This window comes from Candida jiufengensis (genome assembly GCF_024610255.1).
Source record: "Candida jiufengensis strain CBS 10846 chromosome Unknown scaffold7, whole genome shotgun sequence".
Classification (NCBI taxonomy): Eukaryota; Fungi; Ascomycota; class Pichiomycetes; order Serinales; family Debaryomycetaceae; genus Lodderomyces; species Lodderomyces jiufengensis.
Genome location: NW_026261556.1, coordinates 939,375 through 956,890, shown reverse-complemented (window position 1 = coordinate 956,890; position 17,516 = coordinate 939,375). Strand labels below are relative to the sequence as shown.

The 17,516-nt window shown below is 26.9% G+C and overlaps 4 protein-coding genes across 4 annotated transcripts; 2 read left to right on the top strand and 2 right to left on the bottom strand. All coding sequences in view use genetic code 12, as the record gives it.

The window, feature by feature from the left end:
* Positions 1-355: 355 nt before the first annotated feature.
* Positions 356-3,502, top strand: TAC1 (Tac1p; the record flags this gene model as incomplete). The annotated part of the gene is made up of 1 exon (XM_051761346.1): positions 356-3,502. One exon carries the CDS (start codon positions 356-358, stop codon positions 3,500-3,502), a length of 3,147 nt encoding a protein of 1,048 aa, XP_051622236.1.
* Positions 3,503-7,648: 4,146 nt separating this feature from the next.
* HAL9 (Hal9p) lies at positions 7,649-11,596 on the top strand (the record flags this gene model as incomplete). The annotated part of the gene is made up of 1 exon (XM_051761345.1): positions 7,649-11,596. The coding sequence occupies one exon, from the start codon at positions 7,649-7,651 to the stop codon at positions 11,594-11,596; it is 3,948 nt and encodes a 1,315-aa protein (XP_051622235.1).
* A 683-nt stretch (positions 11,597-12,279) lies between these two features.
* STI1 (Hsp90 cochaperone) lies at positions 12,280-14,079 on the bottom strand (the record flags this gene model as incomplete). The annotated part of the gene is made up of 1 exon (XM_051761344.1): positions 12,280-14,079. One exon carries the CDS (start codon positions 14,077-14,079, stop codon positions 12,280-12,282), a length of 1,800 nt encoding a protein of 599 aa, XP_051622234.1.
* A 422-nt stretch (positions 14,080-14,501) lies between these two features.
* FCR3 (Fcr3p) lies at positions 14,502-15,668 on the bottom strand (the record flags this gene model as incomplete). The annotated part of the gene is made up of 1 exon (XM_051761342.1): positions 14,502-15,668. One exon carries the CDS (start codon positions 15,666-15,668, stop codon positions 14,502-14,504), a length of 1,167 nt encoding a protein of 388 aa, XP_051622233.1.
* Between the last annotated feature and the right edge of the window lie 1,848 nt (positions 15,669-17,516).

The window sequence follows — 17,516 nt, the reverse complement described above, 5'->3', positions numbered from 1 at the left end:
CACTTAAAGAGGCTGTAATAAAATAAAGTATTCTATTATTTTCCTAATCAACTTAACTTAAAACTTTAAGTTTATTCTATATTTAGACTCAATTATTCCTTATAATAAGTGATTAAAAATCAAGGAAATTATGGAAATATGCAAAGTCTTAATTAATAATTTTTGTTTGAAATTCTTATCCGCATTTTTCGGATAAAATTTATACACTATTTTTAATGATAAAATAAATCTTTACTAACAATTTTTCTTCTGTTATATCAAGATATAAGATTACAAATAACAATTATACCATCACAATAAATAATCAATTGAAAATTTGCAACCTTTCTTATTCATTACTCAAATCGAAGTCAAGATGGTCATACTTCATCAAAACGGAACAAAGTTAGAGAGTAATCTCAGTGGAACTAATCATTTAATAAATCCTGTAGTAAATCAAAAGCTTTCAGACCAAAGGAATAAAACAACAGACACGAGTAAATCAACTCAGCCGTTCAATCCAAATATTACTCAGAGTGGTGAAAAAAGAATAAGAACTTTATTAGCTTGTCAAGAATGTAAGAAAAGAAAAGTGAAATGTAATGGAACTTACCCTTGCGATAATTGTGTAAGATCTAAGAGACCTAGGGTCTGTTTATATTCTGAAAGGCCACCTAAGAAGAAACAAAAACTTGATAAGTCCAAAAAGCAATCCAAAAAGGGTAAATCAGAGAACAATGAAAAAGATGAGAAGGAAAAAGAGCTGGTGAACAAAGAAGAGGCACAAACAATTCCACATGTTGACCAAGCTGCACCAATTGAATCGGAGACTACAACCCATATAACGCCCAAGAAAAACGAAGACTCATCTGAGATAAATGTCTTGGATAAAAGAATGCAGAAACTAGAAAAAGTTATGGAGAAAATGACAAAAACTATGGAATTGCTAGCTAGTCAAGCAAATCCTTCAGCAGAATTGAACTCTGAAAAAAGTTCAGAAACAAATTCAGAGGCAACTGAAGACTCAAATTTAACGTCAAGTGTTAGCAGCAAACTTCGACCACGCCGTCAAAACATAACTAATAATACATACTCAATGAATCCAGTTGAACTTAAAAGTGGCCATCAATATACTGGGTCTCATTCAATATTGATCATATTTTCAAAGCAATCTTTAGATTGGATGGAACAGACATTAAGTGAAGATGGACCAGAATATATTAGACCACTTAGAAATTTACCAATTTTTTTACTTTCAAAAATGAGACATTTTATGACTAAATGGGTAGATCCACCGCTAGTTGATGCTCACGCTAGAAAAAGGTTATTAGAATCCCCTTTTCCTCGTGATTCAAAATTGATTTTTGAATTAGTTGACATTTATTTTTCAGAACTTAACACCATTAGTATTTTGGTAGACGTGGCTCATATTAAAAGTTTATTTAAATCATATTATAATAAACCTTCAAATCTTCAAAAGAAAAAAAGATTCACTTTATCTGAATTATTAATTATGACTAGCGTTTTATTGATCGGATTAACTTATAAATTGGATTCAGGTGGTACTAAAGAAATGAAAACTAAATTATCTAAGTTATTGGACTCCTTAACCAACAATGCTATATATTACTATCAAAGACTATGTGTTGTAAGTGAAGGCATTGAAACAGTAGAAGCTATACTATTATTTATTATCTATCTTGAATTTAGTTGGATCACAAGTCATTTAAATTACATTCCCATTTCGGTTGCAATTAGATATGCTCAAGAGTTAGGTTTACATCGTTCTGATTCATTTGCACATTTAAATTTTAAAGAACAAGAAAGAAGACGTCGAGTGTGGTGGTTTTGTTACTATTTTGATACAGAAATTTGTTTTAGAGGAGGAAAACCCCCAACTATTAATACGAATGACGTTACAACTAATAGTGATCAAGATATGTTGGAATTTTGTTTGTCCACAGCGAATGCATTTTCAGTGGTACCATCGGAAAGTGATAATCCAAAACGTAAACTTTGTTTAAGTGCTGCTGATGAAGCGATTTTGGGCGATACAACTCAGCCATTAAGATATAGATTATTGAGAAATTTAAAGACCATGGAAAATGAAGAATCTCTTAATGTATCTTATTATCATTATTTTTCATTATTATTAGCTAGAATTAAGTCAGATTCTTATCATTCATTATTCGAGGCTACTGCTCAAGCAAAAGATTTTGAAGTTTTAGCAACAACATTGGAGAGTTTGAATGCAGAAATGTTGGAATTAGCTAGATGGTCTGAAGAAGATGAAAGACCTCGCTTCTATCATGACACAAATTTCAAATTTGCTTGCGATGAGTGGTCGAAGGGAAGAAAAGAAAATGTTTTAGCATTACAGTTGACATATTTTTCACATTTAATGATTATCAATAGATTCCCTTTTATTCTCAAAACAAAATCTTTAGAAATTGATGATAGGCTTTTGAAGTTTAGAAATATTGCATTAGATTCTGCTAGAACAATTTTGGTTTTAATAAAACAATTAAACAAATCAAATACCACCGTAACTTTTTATAATTGGTTGTCGTATTTACCAGTTTCTGCTTTCATGATTTTATGTGGTGCTTGTTTGAATCATCCATCCGCTCCAGAAGTACCAAGCGATATTAGATTGTTAATAGAATCTTCATTAGGATTCTTTGATATTAAAGGGTTATCAACTGAGGTCAATACAATCAAAGCTATATTGGGTCAAGGTGAAGAAGATATATCAACTCAAATTTTTATAAAATTGATGTTGAGAATTGTTATTAAAAATTATGAAAATAGCTCAAGAATTACTGATTTTTCAGATGATAAAGCATTACAAGATCATTTGAATAGTTTGCAAACTAAATTTCCAGAGTTATTTACAAAATATGACAACTTCAATGAAGGTATTATTGGTGCATCACTTTTTGATGATAGTAGTTATAAACCATTTGGGTATGATCTGACAAGTGGAAGAAGTTCTTCAAGCAATAGAGTAAGTCCATATGTAAATTCACCAAGATATAATCCATCAGTCTCAAATATAATGCATCCAGATCGAAATGGTCAACAACAATACTCACTTAACACTTCACCTTCCTCAGATCAAAGCAATCAATCAATGTATCAGACTTTACCTCCATTACAACAACAACAGTATCAACCTGGTCAACAAAAATCACCTCAAATGGCCCATCCTTCATATAATCAGTTCACTCCGGGCCAATTAGGTCAAGATCAATTGTTTTTTCAACCTAATGGAAGTAATGTGAGATCAAACAGTAATATCAATAATGTCAATAACACTCCAAATCAAAACTTGAACTCTGATACTAATGATAATTTTAATGATACGAACCGTGGAACCAATTTAGCTCCCTCACCAACCCAATTTTTTGATAACTATGATTTATTAACTCAAACTTATAATGATGATGGAGTTTCAAATATAATTTTGAATCAAATGAATAGTATGCCCAATTTCTTTTTTGATAATAATTTGGGAATTTGATGAACTATGATTAAAATTTTGTGTCTTCATTTTCGAAGAGTAGACAAGAGTATACTGAGATTTCTGACAAAAATTTGAAAGAAAAACTGTCGATATCAATACTTTGCTGGCAATAGGTAGTTTGATCTGGTACCGGATATCGGATGGAGCTTTACTCAGGTTTTCCGGGTTTGGAAATTTAGGAACCAAGAATATCCGAATTATAGAAATTTATAAATTTAAATAGTATTTGCTAAAAAATGCATAAAAGGTAAAGATATATCATAGAAAGTAATTTCCAACAAATTTTGAGGAATGTGGTGGTAGATTTTTGTGAAAGACTTTAAAAAATTTTAAATTTTGTACTGAAACTGGAACTAAGCTGGACTTGTGTATATTTTGTGAATTAATAATCATTTTGAATTCAACTTGTTGAAAAAATTCCTATTTATGATTTCTTTTAGTAATAGTTATCTTATTCTTTTAACTAAAAAAAAATTTAAATTTTTGAATAAGTTTAAATTTTGAACTAAATTTTAGGAATAGTCTAAAAAAAGCTTTAAAAATTCAGTATAAAGGTTTAGTAATTTAGAGCAAGGGTTAGTGTCATCGATGTAACAAGTATATATATATTTTCATCATTGATGTTTTAAATATAATTTTGAAACATAATTGGGGATATCGGACCAAATTTTGTTTTTGAGATCCCAATCCATTTGATATTGAGAATTATGCAGAGAAAAAAAACTTCTGTCTCTAAATCATTTAATTTACCCTAATATAGAATAAAGTTTTTTAAACTTTATTTATTACAAAGTTTATATTATAAATAATAGAGATTTTGAAAATTTTTAAGCGAGAAAGCTTAAATATTCAAAATGTTAAAACTTTAAATTCTTAATTATAAAGAATAAAGGAAAGACTTGTAGCTTTTGTAGTAAAGAAATATGTAAAAAATCAGTTAACTTTTATGGAAAAAAAAAATATAAATAGACTATATAATCATCGAGAATAAATCAGTCTAGCTTCATGTGAAAAAGGTTTTTCTTTTTTAATTTACCTCAAGTCAAACTTGGGAAATCATATTCGCGCATCAAGTACATGGTTGTAAATTAAAGTTTAATTGTCGATCATAAGCTAGCAGCTCATAATCCATCAAAATTTTTTTGCTATGACCAAAGTCACAGCATCAACAATTGTGAACTAACCACAAAATACCAGCCACTATGGTTCATAATTAATCCTAGAGAATACTACTTACTAATTAGGAGGTATTCAAAAAGTCGCTTATTGTGGATTGCAAAAAACCCCCTAGCAGCAATTTGTTAAAAAAAGTTATTTTTTTAAAATTTATATTTAACTAGTAAACAGGTCCTTTTGTGGCAAATTTGAGTGTCTATATGGGATTCTCATTTCCAACATGTCCTCAAAAAGCATATTACGATTACAATAAAATCTTAGTTTCAAAATATGCAAATCTCAGGTATCAATGAAATCGCAGTATCACAGTATTACTGAAAGAATAATGTTTGAATTAAATCAAAGAACGTAATTTTTGGCATCAAATTTCTATAAGTATCGCATAACATCTGTTTTCTCCTTATAAAGTACTTTCAATGTAAAGATGTATGGTACATAATAAATATGAAGTACATAATAATTATGAAGTACATAATAAATATGAAGTGAATAGTAAATATGAATAGTGAATTTCTATTTCTATCTTTCGTAGTAAAGGTTCAGCTTAACAGCAAAATATTTTAAAATGCAACAAAACATTTCAAAAACTTCAAAATTTCAACAACACACTAAACATTCATAGTCAATTTATTTAATGTTTTTTTTTTCAATCTCCAAATGGTAATGTTAGTTTTATATTTGTTTTAAGATTGAACTGATCATATTTAGTCAAAATTAGAATCAATATGAAGTCGTCTATTGATGATAATCAACAATGTCAGAACATATGAGAAACTATGAAATTCTATGCTCAAGCAATTACCTATAAATTTATTCACAACATTGAATCATGTTTTGTCTTGCATTGAAATTATACTTAAAAATTTTCTTAATACGATAATAATTTAATTAAGTAAAAAAAGCCTCCTAACGGCAAAGTAAAATCCCGTAAAATCCTTATCTCCCTAAGAATAACTAATACGAAATTCGAAATTAAAATAACAATTTGGGTTTGTACTACTTTATAATAAAAGATAATAAAAATAATATAAATGAGAAAAAAAAAAAAAATTACAAAACTTTAAATTTTTCTGAATAATTCTTTAGCCACTTTTCAAGATTCGACTTCTTATAAATTTATAATAAGTCCGTTTTGAAACTAGATCTGATATAATACTTTGGACTTTTGTTTCTTTGTTAAATTGAAATTTACTTGAAAATTTTTTTTATAGCTTTGTAACCTGCAATTTTGAAAACTTCCTCTTTTTCAATTTGATAGTTCTTTATAAATTTTCAAAGAAGTGTTATACTATGTTTGGAGCTAAACACATTTGAAAATCAATAAAATTCCGATATTGTGCAATTGTTTAAACTAAAATATTATTTACTAAACATTTAAAATTTAGTTTAAATTATATAATTATTCAATTATAATAAATTATTATAGTTTCATATTGCATATACTAAGTTTAAACTTCATACTTTATTAGAAAAATAATAATACAGAGTCTCAATTGATGTATTATAAATATTTGAATTTTTGTGATATCAATAGTCAATTTTTAAATTATACATTATATATGAAATATACATAATATGTAAAGATGTAGAGAGTGCATAACAAAATATAATTATTTGATATTATTTAACACAAAATATGATAAGATTGTTTTTCTTTTTTTTAAAAAATTGTATGGAATTTTTTTTGATAATAGCAAGTAAGATTCTACGATCTTATTAACAATAAAATTGTAAAATTCAAATTTGTTTGTCCAATGCAGATGCATGAAATCTCGAGTAAAATTTCTTTAAATCTTTTCACATTTCCATTCCTTTACTAACATGATAACTTTAAAATCCTTGTAAAGCAATTGGAACTGACTGGAAACAAAAATGTGAGAAAATAAAAAGATTCCGTAGCATAAATCTATTTTGGTTGATTGACATAATATTTGGTGATAAGTTTTCCTTTTTAGTTTGTTTGATTTTTTTTTACTTTATTGTTTCAATTTTCAACAACATTTTCAGTTTATTAAAAAAACATGAAAAACTGATCTAATTTAAAGTAAGAGATACTTCCATATAAGAGAATTTTAAAGCTAATTCATTAATTAGATATTTAACTTTTTTAATTCAAATTTTTTAAGTTTAGAAAAAAAGTTTAAAAATTATAAAAATCTTTAATATTAAAAATATTAAAATTATATAGAAAAAAAAAAAAATAAAAAAAATATAAAAAAAAAATAAAAGAAGACAAAACTTAAAAGTTTAAAGTTTAATAAAATTTTTGAAATTAGAAATTAAAGAAATATATTATTTGAATGTCTTTTGAAAACCTAAACCAAAATTTCAATGAAAATAATTTATTAGTCTCAGTAGGAAGATTTATTTATAACCAATTGCATGAAACTAATTAAACAAGAGTTTTGATAAACATCGTATACATGATTGTCTATCTTATTTCGATCGAGAAATTTGAAATTTAGTATCTTTTTTTTTTTTGTTCATATTCGCCTTTTTTCTTTAAGTTGAGTTTTTGGGGTTTTTTTTAGTTATACTTTTCTTTTTTTATTTAATAAATTAATCATTATAATATACTATTTTTATTGAGTGATTAATACTTAAAAATTAAGGGCATTTACTGAAAATCAGCCACGTTAACTTTGCAGAAACAAATCCATAGAGTATAGCTTTAATGAATAAATTGAAACAAAGAGGATTTACTTTCAATTTTTTATTTTTTATTATTTTTTTTTTGCTTTTTTTTTGCTTTTTTTTATTTTGTTTATTATTTTTTTTATTATANTTCAACTAGAATTGTTTTTTTTTTTTTTTTTTTTGACAACCAAAATAGATTATAAAGAACATTCTCAATTTTAGAACAGATAAGTCATTTTTAATTTATTGGAAACAATCAATTGATTTGAAGTCAATTTAAATTTAAATTGTTTATTGGAAGCAAATACATATTTATTTCAATGACTAAAAATGTCTGATTCCCCAAAACTACCTCAAAATAATCATCAAGAAACTTCAAATCAACAACAACTTCAAATAAATAATCCACAACTGCTACTATCAGATCAACAACAACAACAACAACAACAAACTGAGCGACAAAATCAAGAAGAAGACGAAGCACAACAACAAGAAGATAATCAAGATAATTATCAATCAATTTCCAATCATTTACAGCAACCTTCATCTATATCTCATAGCTTAGAATTCTTTAATCGTTCCAATAATCATGTGCCTTCAATCACTGATGGGAGTACTATAACCCAAGATAGTTCAACAATTGCATTATCACCAAGTGAAGGTAATTCTTCAATATATAATCCAAATTTGTCATCAAGTAGACAACAACAACAACAATTTGGACTGCAACAACCATTAAGAAAAAAAAGAGTTAGAGTTTCAAAAGCATGTACATATTGTCGTAAGAAGAAAGTCAAGTGTGATGGTGGTCATCCATGTTTAAATTGTCAACAGAATAATGATAATGACTGTGTATATGTGAGCGATTCTGAAAGAAAACCAAGGGCACCAAGAGCAAATTCTGCAACGTCATTAAATTCAAATAAGGTGAATAAAACCCAATCAATAAAGGAACTAGATACAAGATTAATAAATATAGAAAATTTATTGGCAAATTTAACAGAAGGTCTTCGAGACTCTAAAAAATTATCGGTACTTGATACAATAAGAATTATAGATAATAATCATCAAAGTAACACTAATGATGATTTGAAAGATAATGATGATATAGATGTTGATACTAATGATGGGGAAGACGATAATGATAGTAGTATAGCTGAAGGAAAATCCCCTCAAATTACTTTTGCTCGGCCAAAAGCTAAGCACGTTAACCCTCCTCCCTCAAGTTCATATTTACAGGATATAGATGAAAAAGGTGAATACAATGAAAAATCCGATCCAGAAGTCTTATTAAATAAATTTGGTTCCCATTCAGTAATTGATATTTTTTCAAAAGCATCGTTTGATAATATTTTATTTGGACTAGGTCCTAATCACAAATCTGAAACAAAAGATTTACAACAAATTATAAACATATACGATTTCTTTTCGCTGGCATTTCTTGACTCTGTTAGTCAACCAATTAAAACAAACTTGAGAAGTAGAACAGATTTAATGGATAACACATTTGCTGATGAAATTTTACCATTGGAAATTTTGAGTAGGTTTGATGAATTATATATGGCTTCTTATATATGTGGTGCGTCATATCTAAAAGATTTGTTTCAAAAATATTTTCAAAACAAGAAAAAAATTCCAACAAAGGGTCCCAATTCAAAATTAAGGTCATTTACTTGGTCAGAATTAATGATTATGACTTGTCTGATAAATTTATGTATTTCACAAATTGTTGATGAAAGAAATGTTAATAAAATCAAAAAAATCGGTAAACCAGTTGGTAAAGCCTTGCAAAATTTGAGTGATCAAGAATTAATGGAATTAGATTCTAAGTGCTTTTTTTCACTGATTTTTTATTACAATCGACTCGCATTTTTAAGTGAAGGAATTTCAACTGTTCAAGCACTACTATTATTTATAATTTATTTACAGCTGATAACTTCGTCAATTAAAGTAATTTATTTACCTTTGACAATAGCCATGAGGAATGCTCAAGAATTAGCCTTACATAGAAGAGAATCTTATGAGGGATTAAGTTGGCAAGAGCAACAGACAAGAAAAACTTTATGGTGGTTTTGTGAGTCTTATGAAGTTGGATATTGTTTTCGTCATGGTAAACCAATTCAAATTAGAGAGGATGAATTATCAGCTCTTATAGATGGGGACAAATCCACAAAAACCATCATGCATTCCAATATTCAATTGATTCGATCTTTGTGGGATGATAGATCTAAATTAGATGAATCAAAATTAAATGAAATGAAAGAAAAAAGAACTTTGCATCAATGTGCTGCATATTTTCTTTATCGATTAACTAAAATTAGAATGAGAACTTATGATTTGATTTATAGTGTGTCAGCTCAAAATGATAGATTATCAACAATTTTTGCTCATATTGATACTATTAATACACATATGCAAGAATTAGCTGATTTAGCAGAACCTCCAATCACTATCTGCTTTTATAATGATTCAAGATTTTTATTTAAGTCCAAAAATAAACCGTTGGAACAAATATTGGTTGTTGATTCTGGTTATGAGAATTTCTTGTCGATGTATTTTGAATTCTATTTACACTTCTTGACTATTAATAGAGTTGCATTTCAACCAATAATTGAAACTGATGATAATGGACATTTAATTGAAAAAGCGAGAGAATTTAGAAATTTAGCGAATGAAAGTGCAAGAACAATATTGTATGTCGCTAAAAGTTTCAATATGAAAACAATGTATTTTACTGCATTTAGTTGGTTTTTGTATTACCCATTTGCAGCATTTATGCACTTAGCAAGTGTTCATTTTGCAAATCCGAATACACCAGAAGCTGAATCTGATTTGAAACTAATGATTGAAATTTCATTCTGCTTCTTTGCGTACAAAAACAAGAGTAAAACGGTCAAGATTGCAAGAAATTGTGTTAGACAAGCATTATATGATTTAATTTCCCGGTACTTTCTCAAAATCTTTTCAAATATAATAACTGATCAAGAAATGCATAACAGAATTTTTGGTAAAAATAAAGTTTCTCAAAAGCATTTGGACTTACAAAATCAATTTCCTGAATTTTTCACATCTAAAAATCAATTAGGTATAAATTCTCAGCTAACTACTGACGTATTTAAGAAATGGTTCAGACCATATGCTATTGTCAACGCTAATATTGAGCAGCCATTTGACGATAGTGGCGCTAAAAACAATAATGAATTGGCTCAAATTCGGAAAGATGTTATAGGAGAATTTAATGAATTATCAGAGGAATCTAGTTCAACTAATGGTAACATTTCAAATTCAACTACAAATTCAACATCTGGCTCAGGATCAAATGATAATTCCACAACGGGAGATTCAATTAAATCAACTACTACTAATAATACATCAGGTGGTTCTAATAAAAATGTATTAGTTGAGAGAAAAATTGATAATATCTTGAAAAATGCAATTTCACCTCTGACATCAACTCAAGTTAGAACTCAAGAATATGAAGACCAATTGAACGATTATGCTTATCAACAACAAAGACAACAAGTTCCGCAACAAGAAACCGGTCTTAGTGGAACAAACCATCCTAAAACACCTCAATATAAACCACGTATTGGCTCACGTCTGCAACTGCAAAAAAGTGTTCAACAACAACGACATGATCAGCAGCAACAACAACAACATCAACAACGAAAAGAGTTTGAAAAACAACAACAAGATCACTTTGAACAACAACAAGTCCAACAACAAGCTCAACAACAAGCTCAACAACAAGCTCAACAACAAGCTCAACAACAAGCTCAACAACAAGCTCAACAACAAGCTCAGCATCAAGCTCAGCAACAACAACAAATTCAACAACAATATTCAAATCATCATATGCATCAACCGTTTTTCCCACAAGCACCTCAACATGACAATTTCCCCACTGGTTCAAATAATTATACTCAACCATATCTGGAGTCAACAATAAACCAGGGTCCATCAATGATGCAACATGCTCAATTTATGTCAAGCTCAAATCAAATACCTCAAGTAATGACAACAAATCCTGAAAATGAATATTCAAATTTCCAAGGACAAAATTCTCAACAACAACAACAACAACAACAACAACAACAAATGTTTAATCCTCCATTTGGACCACCACAATTCACTGATTCAAATGATCAAGATAATCAAAGTCAACAAATTTTTGTTAATGTTTTTGGAAATGCTACAAATTTTGAAATTCAAGAATTATTAGATGAATATAATCAAAACCAAGGTGTTGGAAATCAAGATCAAAATCAACAAGATTAAAATGCATTCGAGAAGAATAACCAATCTTATCTACAAATTTTTTCAATATATTTCCAATTCTTTCAGTTAACATGAAAAACAACTTTCTTTATCAATTGTATTTATTTTAATTTTCACATTTTTTTGCATTTAAAAATTAGACTAAATTAGACTATAAAATTACATATTCTTTTAATAACATTTTTTATAATTTTTTGTAACATTAATAAAATAAAACGTTTTCAAATTTAACAAAAAATAAAAAAATCAAAATTTATCTCTTGCTTTTTTGCAAACTTTTTAATCTTTTGGTTGCAAAAAAAGCCTAATTTTTTAAAATTCAAAACACATTTTTCGCTTAATTTTTAGTCTTTAAAGTTTTGTTCTTTAGTTTAAATTTGATTGAAGTTTCATGTTAACACCCCCATTTGATAATATTATAACTTTAAAATACGAGGGGTGTTATTATGTTACAATTTTAAAATTACTTTTATAATATTACTTTAAATTTTGTTTTGTGTAATATTCATGAACTCAAAATCTTAAAGATTTGAAAAATTATTCACGGCATAAAACAACAAGAATTATTAAAATTTAAGGATACCTGTTCTCTAAGAGGCGTTGTTTATTTACAAAATTATATATTTCAATTGATTACTATGGAGCATAATATATAAATGATATATTCTTTTTAAATCATTAATCTATCTTGTACGAATAACACCAGCTGCAATTAACATATTAACTTTTTTAGCAACTTCAGGATTTTTCATATGATCTTGTAAAGCAGCAGGATTTTCTCTTGCTTGAGATAATATACCTTGCATTACAGGATCTTGTAAAATTTTAACAATTTCAGGATCTTTACTAACTCTTTCCATTGTTTGTTCAGGAGTTTCACCATCAATTGCTTGAAATCTTTGCATTGCTGCTTTATTATACATTGTATCAATTTCATGAATGCTTTTTCCACCTAATTTTGAATCTTTTTCACGAGCTTCTTGTAAAGTTTCCATACAATGAGTATATTCTTTCATTAATAATTGAGCATTTGCTTTTCTAATATATGCTCTTATAAAATCTGGATCTTTAGAAATTGCAATATCACAATCTCTTACTGCATCTGGGAAAGATAATAATTTAATTAATGCTGCTGCCCTATTTGAATAACCTCTTGCATCATCTGGTGCTCTTTTAATCATTTCTCCATATGCTTTAACTGCATTTGGCCAATCTTGTTTTGTGAAATATTCTTTACCTTCTAATCTTGCTTCTTCTGCCTTTTCAGGGTTTACATATGCATTAGCTTCTTTTATTTTTATTTCTCTTTGTGTTGATCTTAATTTACTTAATACATCTGGTGTACGATGTTCAGTTAATGATTTATCAAAATATTTAACTGCATTTTCTAAATCATCTTTTTTCAAATAAATTGAACCTAATCTTGCAAATGATTTCGCAATCAATTTATAATCAGCTCTAATATCTCTACCTTGTTCAACAGCTTCTTCACAAGTTTTAATAGCTGCATCATAATCACCTTTTTCGTATTCTGCTGCTGCTCTATTATTTAAGTAGGTAATATCCTTATGTAATTCCCATGCTTTATTATATTGTGCAATTGCTTCATCAAATTTCCTTTGTTTATATAATGCATTACCTTCAGCTTTTGCTTTATCTGCTGCATCTTTATCTGATGGAACTGCATCTTGCATTTCGACATCTTCATCTTCCTCTGGTTTTGATTCTTTTATTGGTTCTTCTTTTTGAGTCTCACTAGTGGTTGGTTTTGATGAAGTTTCTTTAGGTTGTGATTGTTCTGGTTCTGGTTTTGATGATGATGAATCAGTTGATTTGGGCTCTTCTTTTGAAGCACTTGCAGCTCCAGCTGCACTTGGATCTTCAGTTGGGAAATCCATATCAATACCCATTAAAGTTGCAATAATAGTCATTAATCTTGGATCGGTTAATAATTGAGTAGCATTAGCTTTTGGATTTTGTTGAATTTGTAAAACTTTTGCAACTAAATCAGGATCTTTCATTAGTTCTGAAGTTTTTGGATTATTTTTTAATTTTGTAATTAAATTTGGATCATTAAACATTGCACCCAATCCCATATCATCACCATTTGAATTTCTTGCTTTAGTTGCATTTTCAACTGATTTTAAACCTTCTTTTGCTTGAGCATTTGAAGGATCTAATTCTAAACATTTTTTATAAGCATTTTCAGCATCTTCAAAATTTCCTAAACCAAATTGTGCACCAGCTACTCTATTATAACCTTTGGCCCATTTTGGATCAATCTTAGTACACTCTTCTGCATCTTTTAATGCTTGTGTCCAATCTTTTAATGATGCATATGAAGCAGATCTATTTGAATATAATACATGATTTGGAGTTGATGAAGCTTCTATAGCTTTTGTGAATGCATCAATTGCCTTTTTGTAATCTTTTGCAGTGAAGTATTTGTTACCTTCTGCTTTATATTCATCAGCTGTTGACATTTTCAGTAGTTGAATTTTATATTACAAATTTTTTAAAATACAATGAATTGATCTAATGACTTTATTTGGTTTGGTCGTATTTATTTTACTATTCAAAATTTATAGTGGAGAATTATTTTAGTTATTTTAGTGAGAGAGAATTACAAAATTTATTTTTTTACTAGAATATTCTTAATACTTATTAGAAATATGAGAATTAAGAACGATTGAAACATTTCAATGATCAGATTAAAGTAGTTCGAAAGAATAGAAAAGAATGGGAACTAGTACATTTTGTCAAAGTGGACATTACAATGAAACAATCTCTCAAAAAAAAACTAGAATTAAATTAAAAATACATAGTAAAATATACCAAAAAAAAGAACTAGACCATACATAAAACTCAAAATTTAAAAAACACACATAAAACTCATTAAATATTCTTATTCAATACAACTTTCAATAACTTTATTAACCAAATCTAATGGATAAGCAGGTCCATATCCATGACATTTTTCATTACCTTTTAATTTGTTCATAACTTCTACAAAATCAATTGAATTTGAATCTAAATTTGCTTCTTCTGCTTTGATTTGTAAATAATCCCAAACTGCACCTAAAGCTAATAATTTTTTACCTTCTTTATTATAAACTGTATTAACTTTTGATTGATCAATATCATGACCAGTACCTTTCATAACATGATCTATAAATTCTTCTTGACTTTGTGGGAAATCAAATTTATTTACAGTATTTAAATTTGAATTTGGTAAAAAATTTGATCCATCATTATTTCTTAAAAAATCATTTTCTGAACTTATTGAAATATTTTGTTTTCTTATAATATCTAATTGATCAATTAATCTTTGTCTTTCTTCTTCACTTTGTAATAATTTATTTTCTAATTCTTTTAATTTTGTTTCTTTACGTTCTCTAAATGCTCTTTGTGCTGCTCTATTTTGAGCTTTTCTTTTTAACTGTAATTCATCTTCTGTTAATTCTGAATCATCTCTTGCTATTAATATTGCATCTTGTTCATCTAATAATTGTTTTTTAGATTTTGTTGAAAGTTTTCTTGATGAAGGATTGTAAGTATTATTTAAATTTGACTCTAATTTCATTGCATCCATATCATTTACAGAAGTTTCGGAAGTACCTGAAGTTTCTGGTGATACATAATTATTGACAATATGACCTTGACTTGGAGATGAGCCATTAGATGTGATACTTCCAATTCCATTAATGTGCTGTTGAGACAATGGGTGTGATCGTACGTTTCCATTGTTATCATTATTATTATTATTATTAATTTCCTGTTGAAGTTGTACTTGACGTTGTTGATCTAAAAAGTTAAAATTTTCTTCATTAATATTATTAGTATCATATTGAAAATGGTTTGGATTTGAATATATATTTGGATTACTGTTATATTGAAATGTTTGATCATTTTGTTGTTGTTGTTGTAGTTGTTGATCATTAAATAAAGTCACATTTTCTTGATTTAGTTCACAGATATCATTATATAAATCATGTTTTGGATTATTATTTACACTTAAACTTGGAGATTGATAACCTTGCCAATAATTAGGAGTTGATTGTGGGAAAGTCATGATTTTTCTCGAAATTTGTAGATGAAATTTTAATTTTTCGATGATGATTGAATTTGAGTTATTTTATTACTTTACCTTGTATTATCAATATGATTAAATTGTGCTTTAGTATTATATATATGTATATGGTATGATGTTATATTTTAAATACCACTGATTAAATTATAAAATAAATTTCAAAATTGTAATAATATCAAATATAAAAATGTGGTTAAATATTTCTCCCAATTTAAAATTAATTAAAAGATTATAATTTTTTGATTAATTTTTCTAATATGATTAAAATTGATCAATTGTACACTATCATTATAATATTAATATAAATAATAAATACATCATAATATGTAATAATAATAGAGGGTAGTATTTTATAATTTAATATTATCTTTAATAGTATTTTTATTTACATAATATTTGTATGAATTATATTATACCCAATATAAGGACATATATACTGTAGTATCTATTACATCTTTAGATCTATTGAGATCTATAAATTTCTAGAGTTTGATATTCCTTTTTATTTGATCTTCAAAATTTTAAGGATTTACCTTTAAAAATTTAACATTTTTTACTATTAATATTACGATATAAATAAATTCATATATTTTCTTAACTGGGACAGTTTTAATCTTTTATATTACCGAGTCTATATAAACAAGTGTTTTATCAACCGATTCAATAAAACGTGAAACGTATCTTTTTGAATATTAAATTTATAAAACACCAATTTAGTAATTTACAAGCTGATTAAGCTGATTTAAAATTACTACCAAATAACTTTTTAAAGTTAAGCAAATCTCCATTTGAAACCAATTTTAATTAAAATAAAAAAATTGCCAATATAGTCTATATCGTATGATATAATCTATCAAAAAGTGGAATTTAATCAAATAGAAAAAAAGGGGTCTCCGTTGAAAATTATATTTAATTATTTATCCTGTATTTAAGTAACTTTGTATAAAGAATACTAACGTAAGCACAGACCAAATATATAATCAAATTTAAAAATCCAAAGAGTATTGATAGGCACTAAAAGAAAGAGACTAGATTCCTCAAGTAAATTGATTATAATAAATTATGAAACTTAATACAAATGTTCTGTTGCATAAAATATTATTAATTTTAAAGTTTAATATTGATATAAAAATACGAGATTTAAATTACATTGCGGCTTTTTATTATCATTACCTTAATTTACCGATTAATAACGAATTATATTTTAATTTATTATTATAAGCAGAATTAATTAATTCCCCAAATTTTTAATTAAATATAAATTATGGATCATGTTTCATAATTAAATATGAAACATATTGTTTATTAATATATATGATTGTTCTAATATTTTGCATTTACTTAACTATCAGATTTACCAACTATAACTGATTCAATGCTGGAGCTTTCTTTATTAATCCTCTCATACACGACTATTTCAAGGATATTTCATAAGGCAATTTTTAACTTTTTTTTAAAATTTTTGTGTTTCAAATTTTTTAAATCATCGCTTCAGCTGTCAAAATACCTTATTATATAAAAAGTAATAAGATATATATAATGGTTGCAAATTTGTATAAAATCTCAAAATAGATCCAATGTTTGTATGAAAGCAGAAATTTGATATTTCACTAGTTATTTTAGTCTGGAATTTTATTATATTCTGTTAAATAATGAAACTGTCAAATGATTTTGGCTGCAAATACTTTTTTTTTTCTTTTTGTTTACAATTTTTCACAAATACTTTTTCTTAACTATTAATAATAAATGCCGTTTTATGTGAAATTTTTTTACAATTTCCCCATACTTACATAATCTAAATTTTAGAAAATTAAAAAATCATGATTCAAG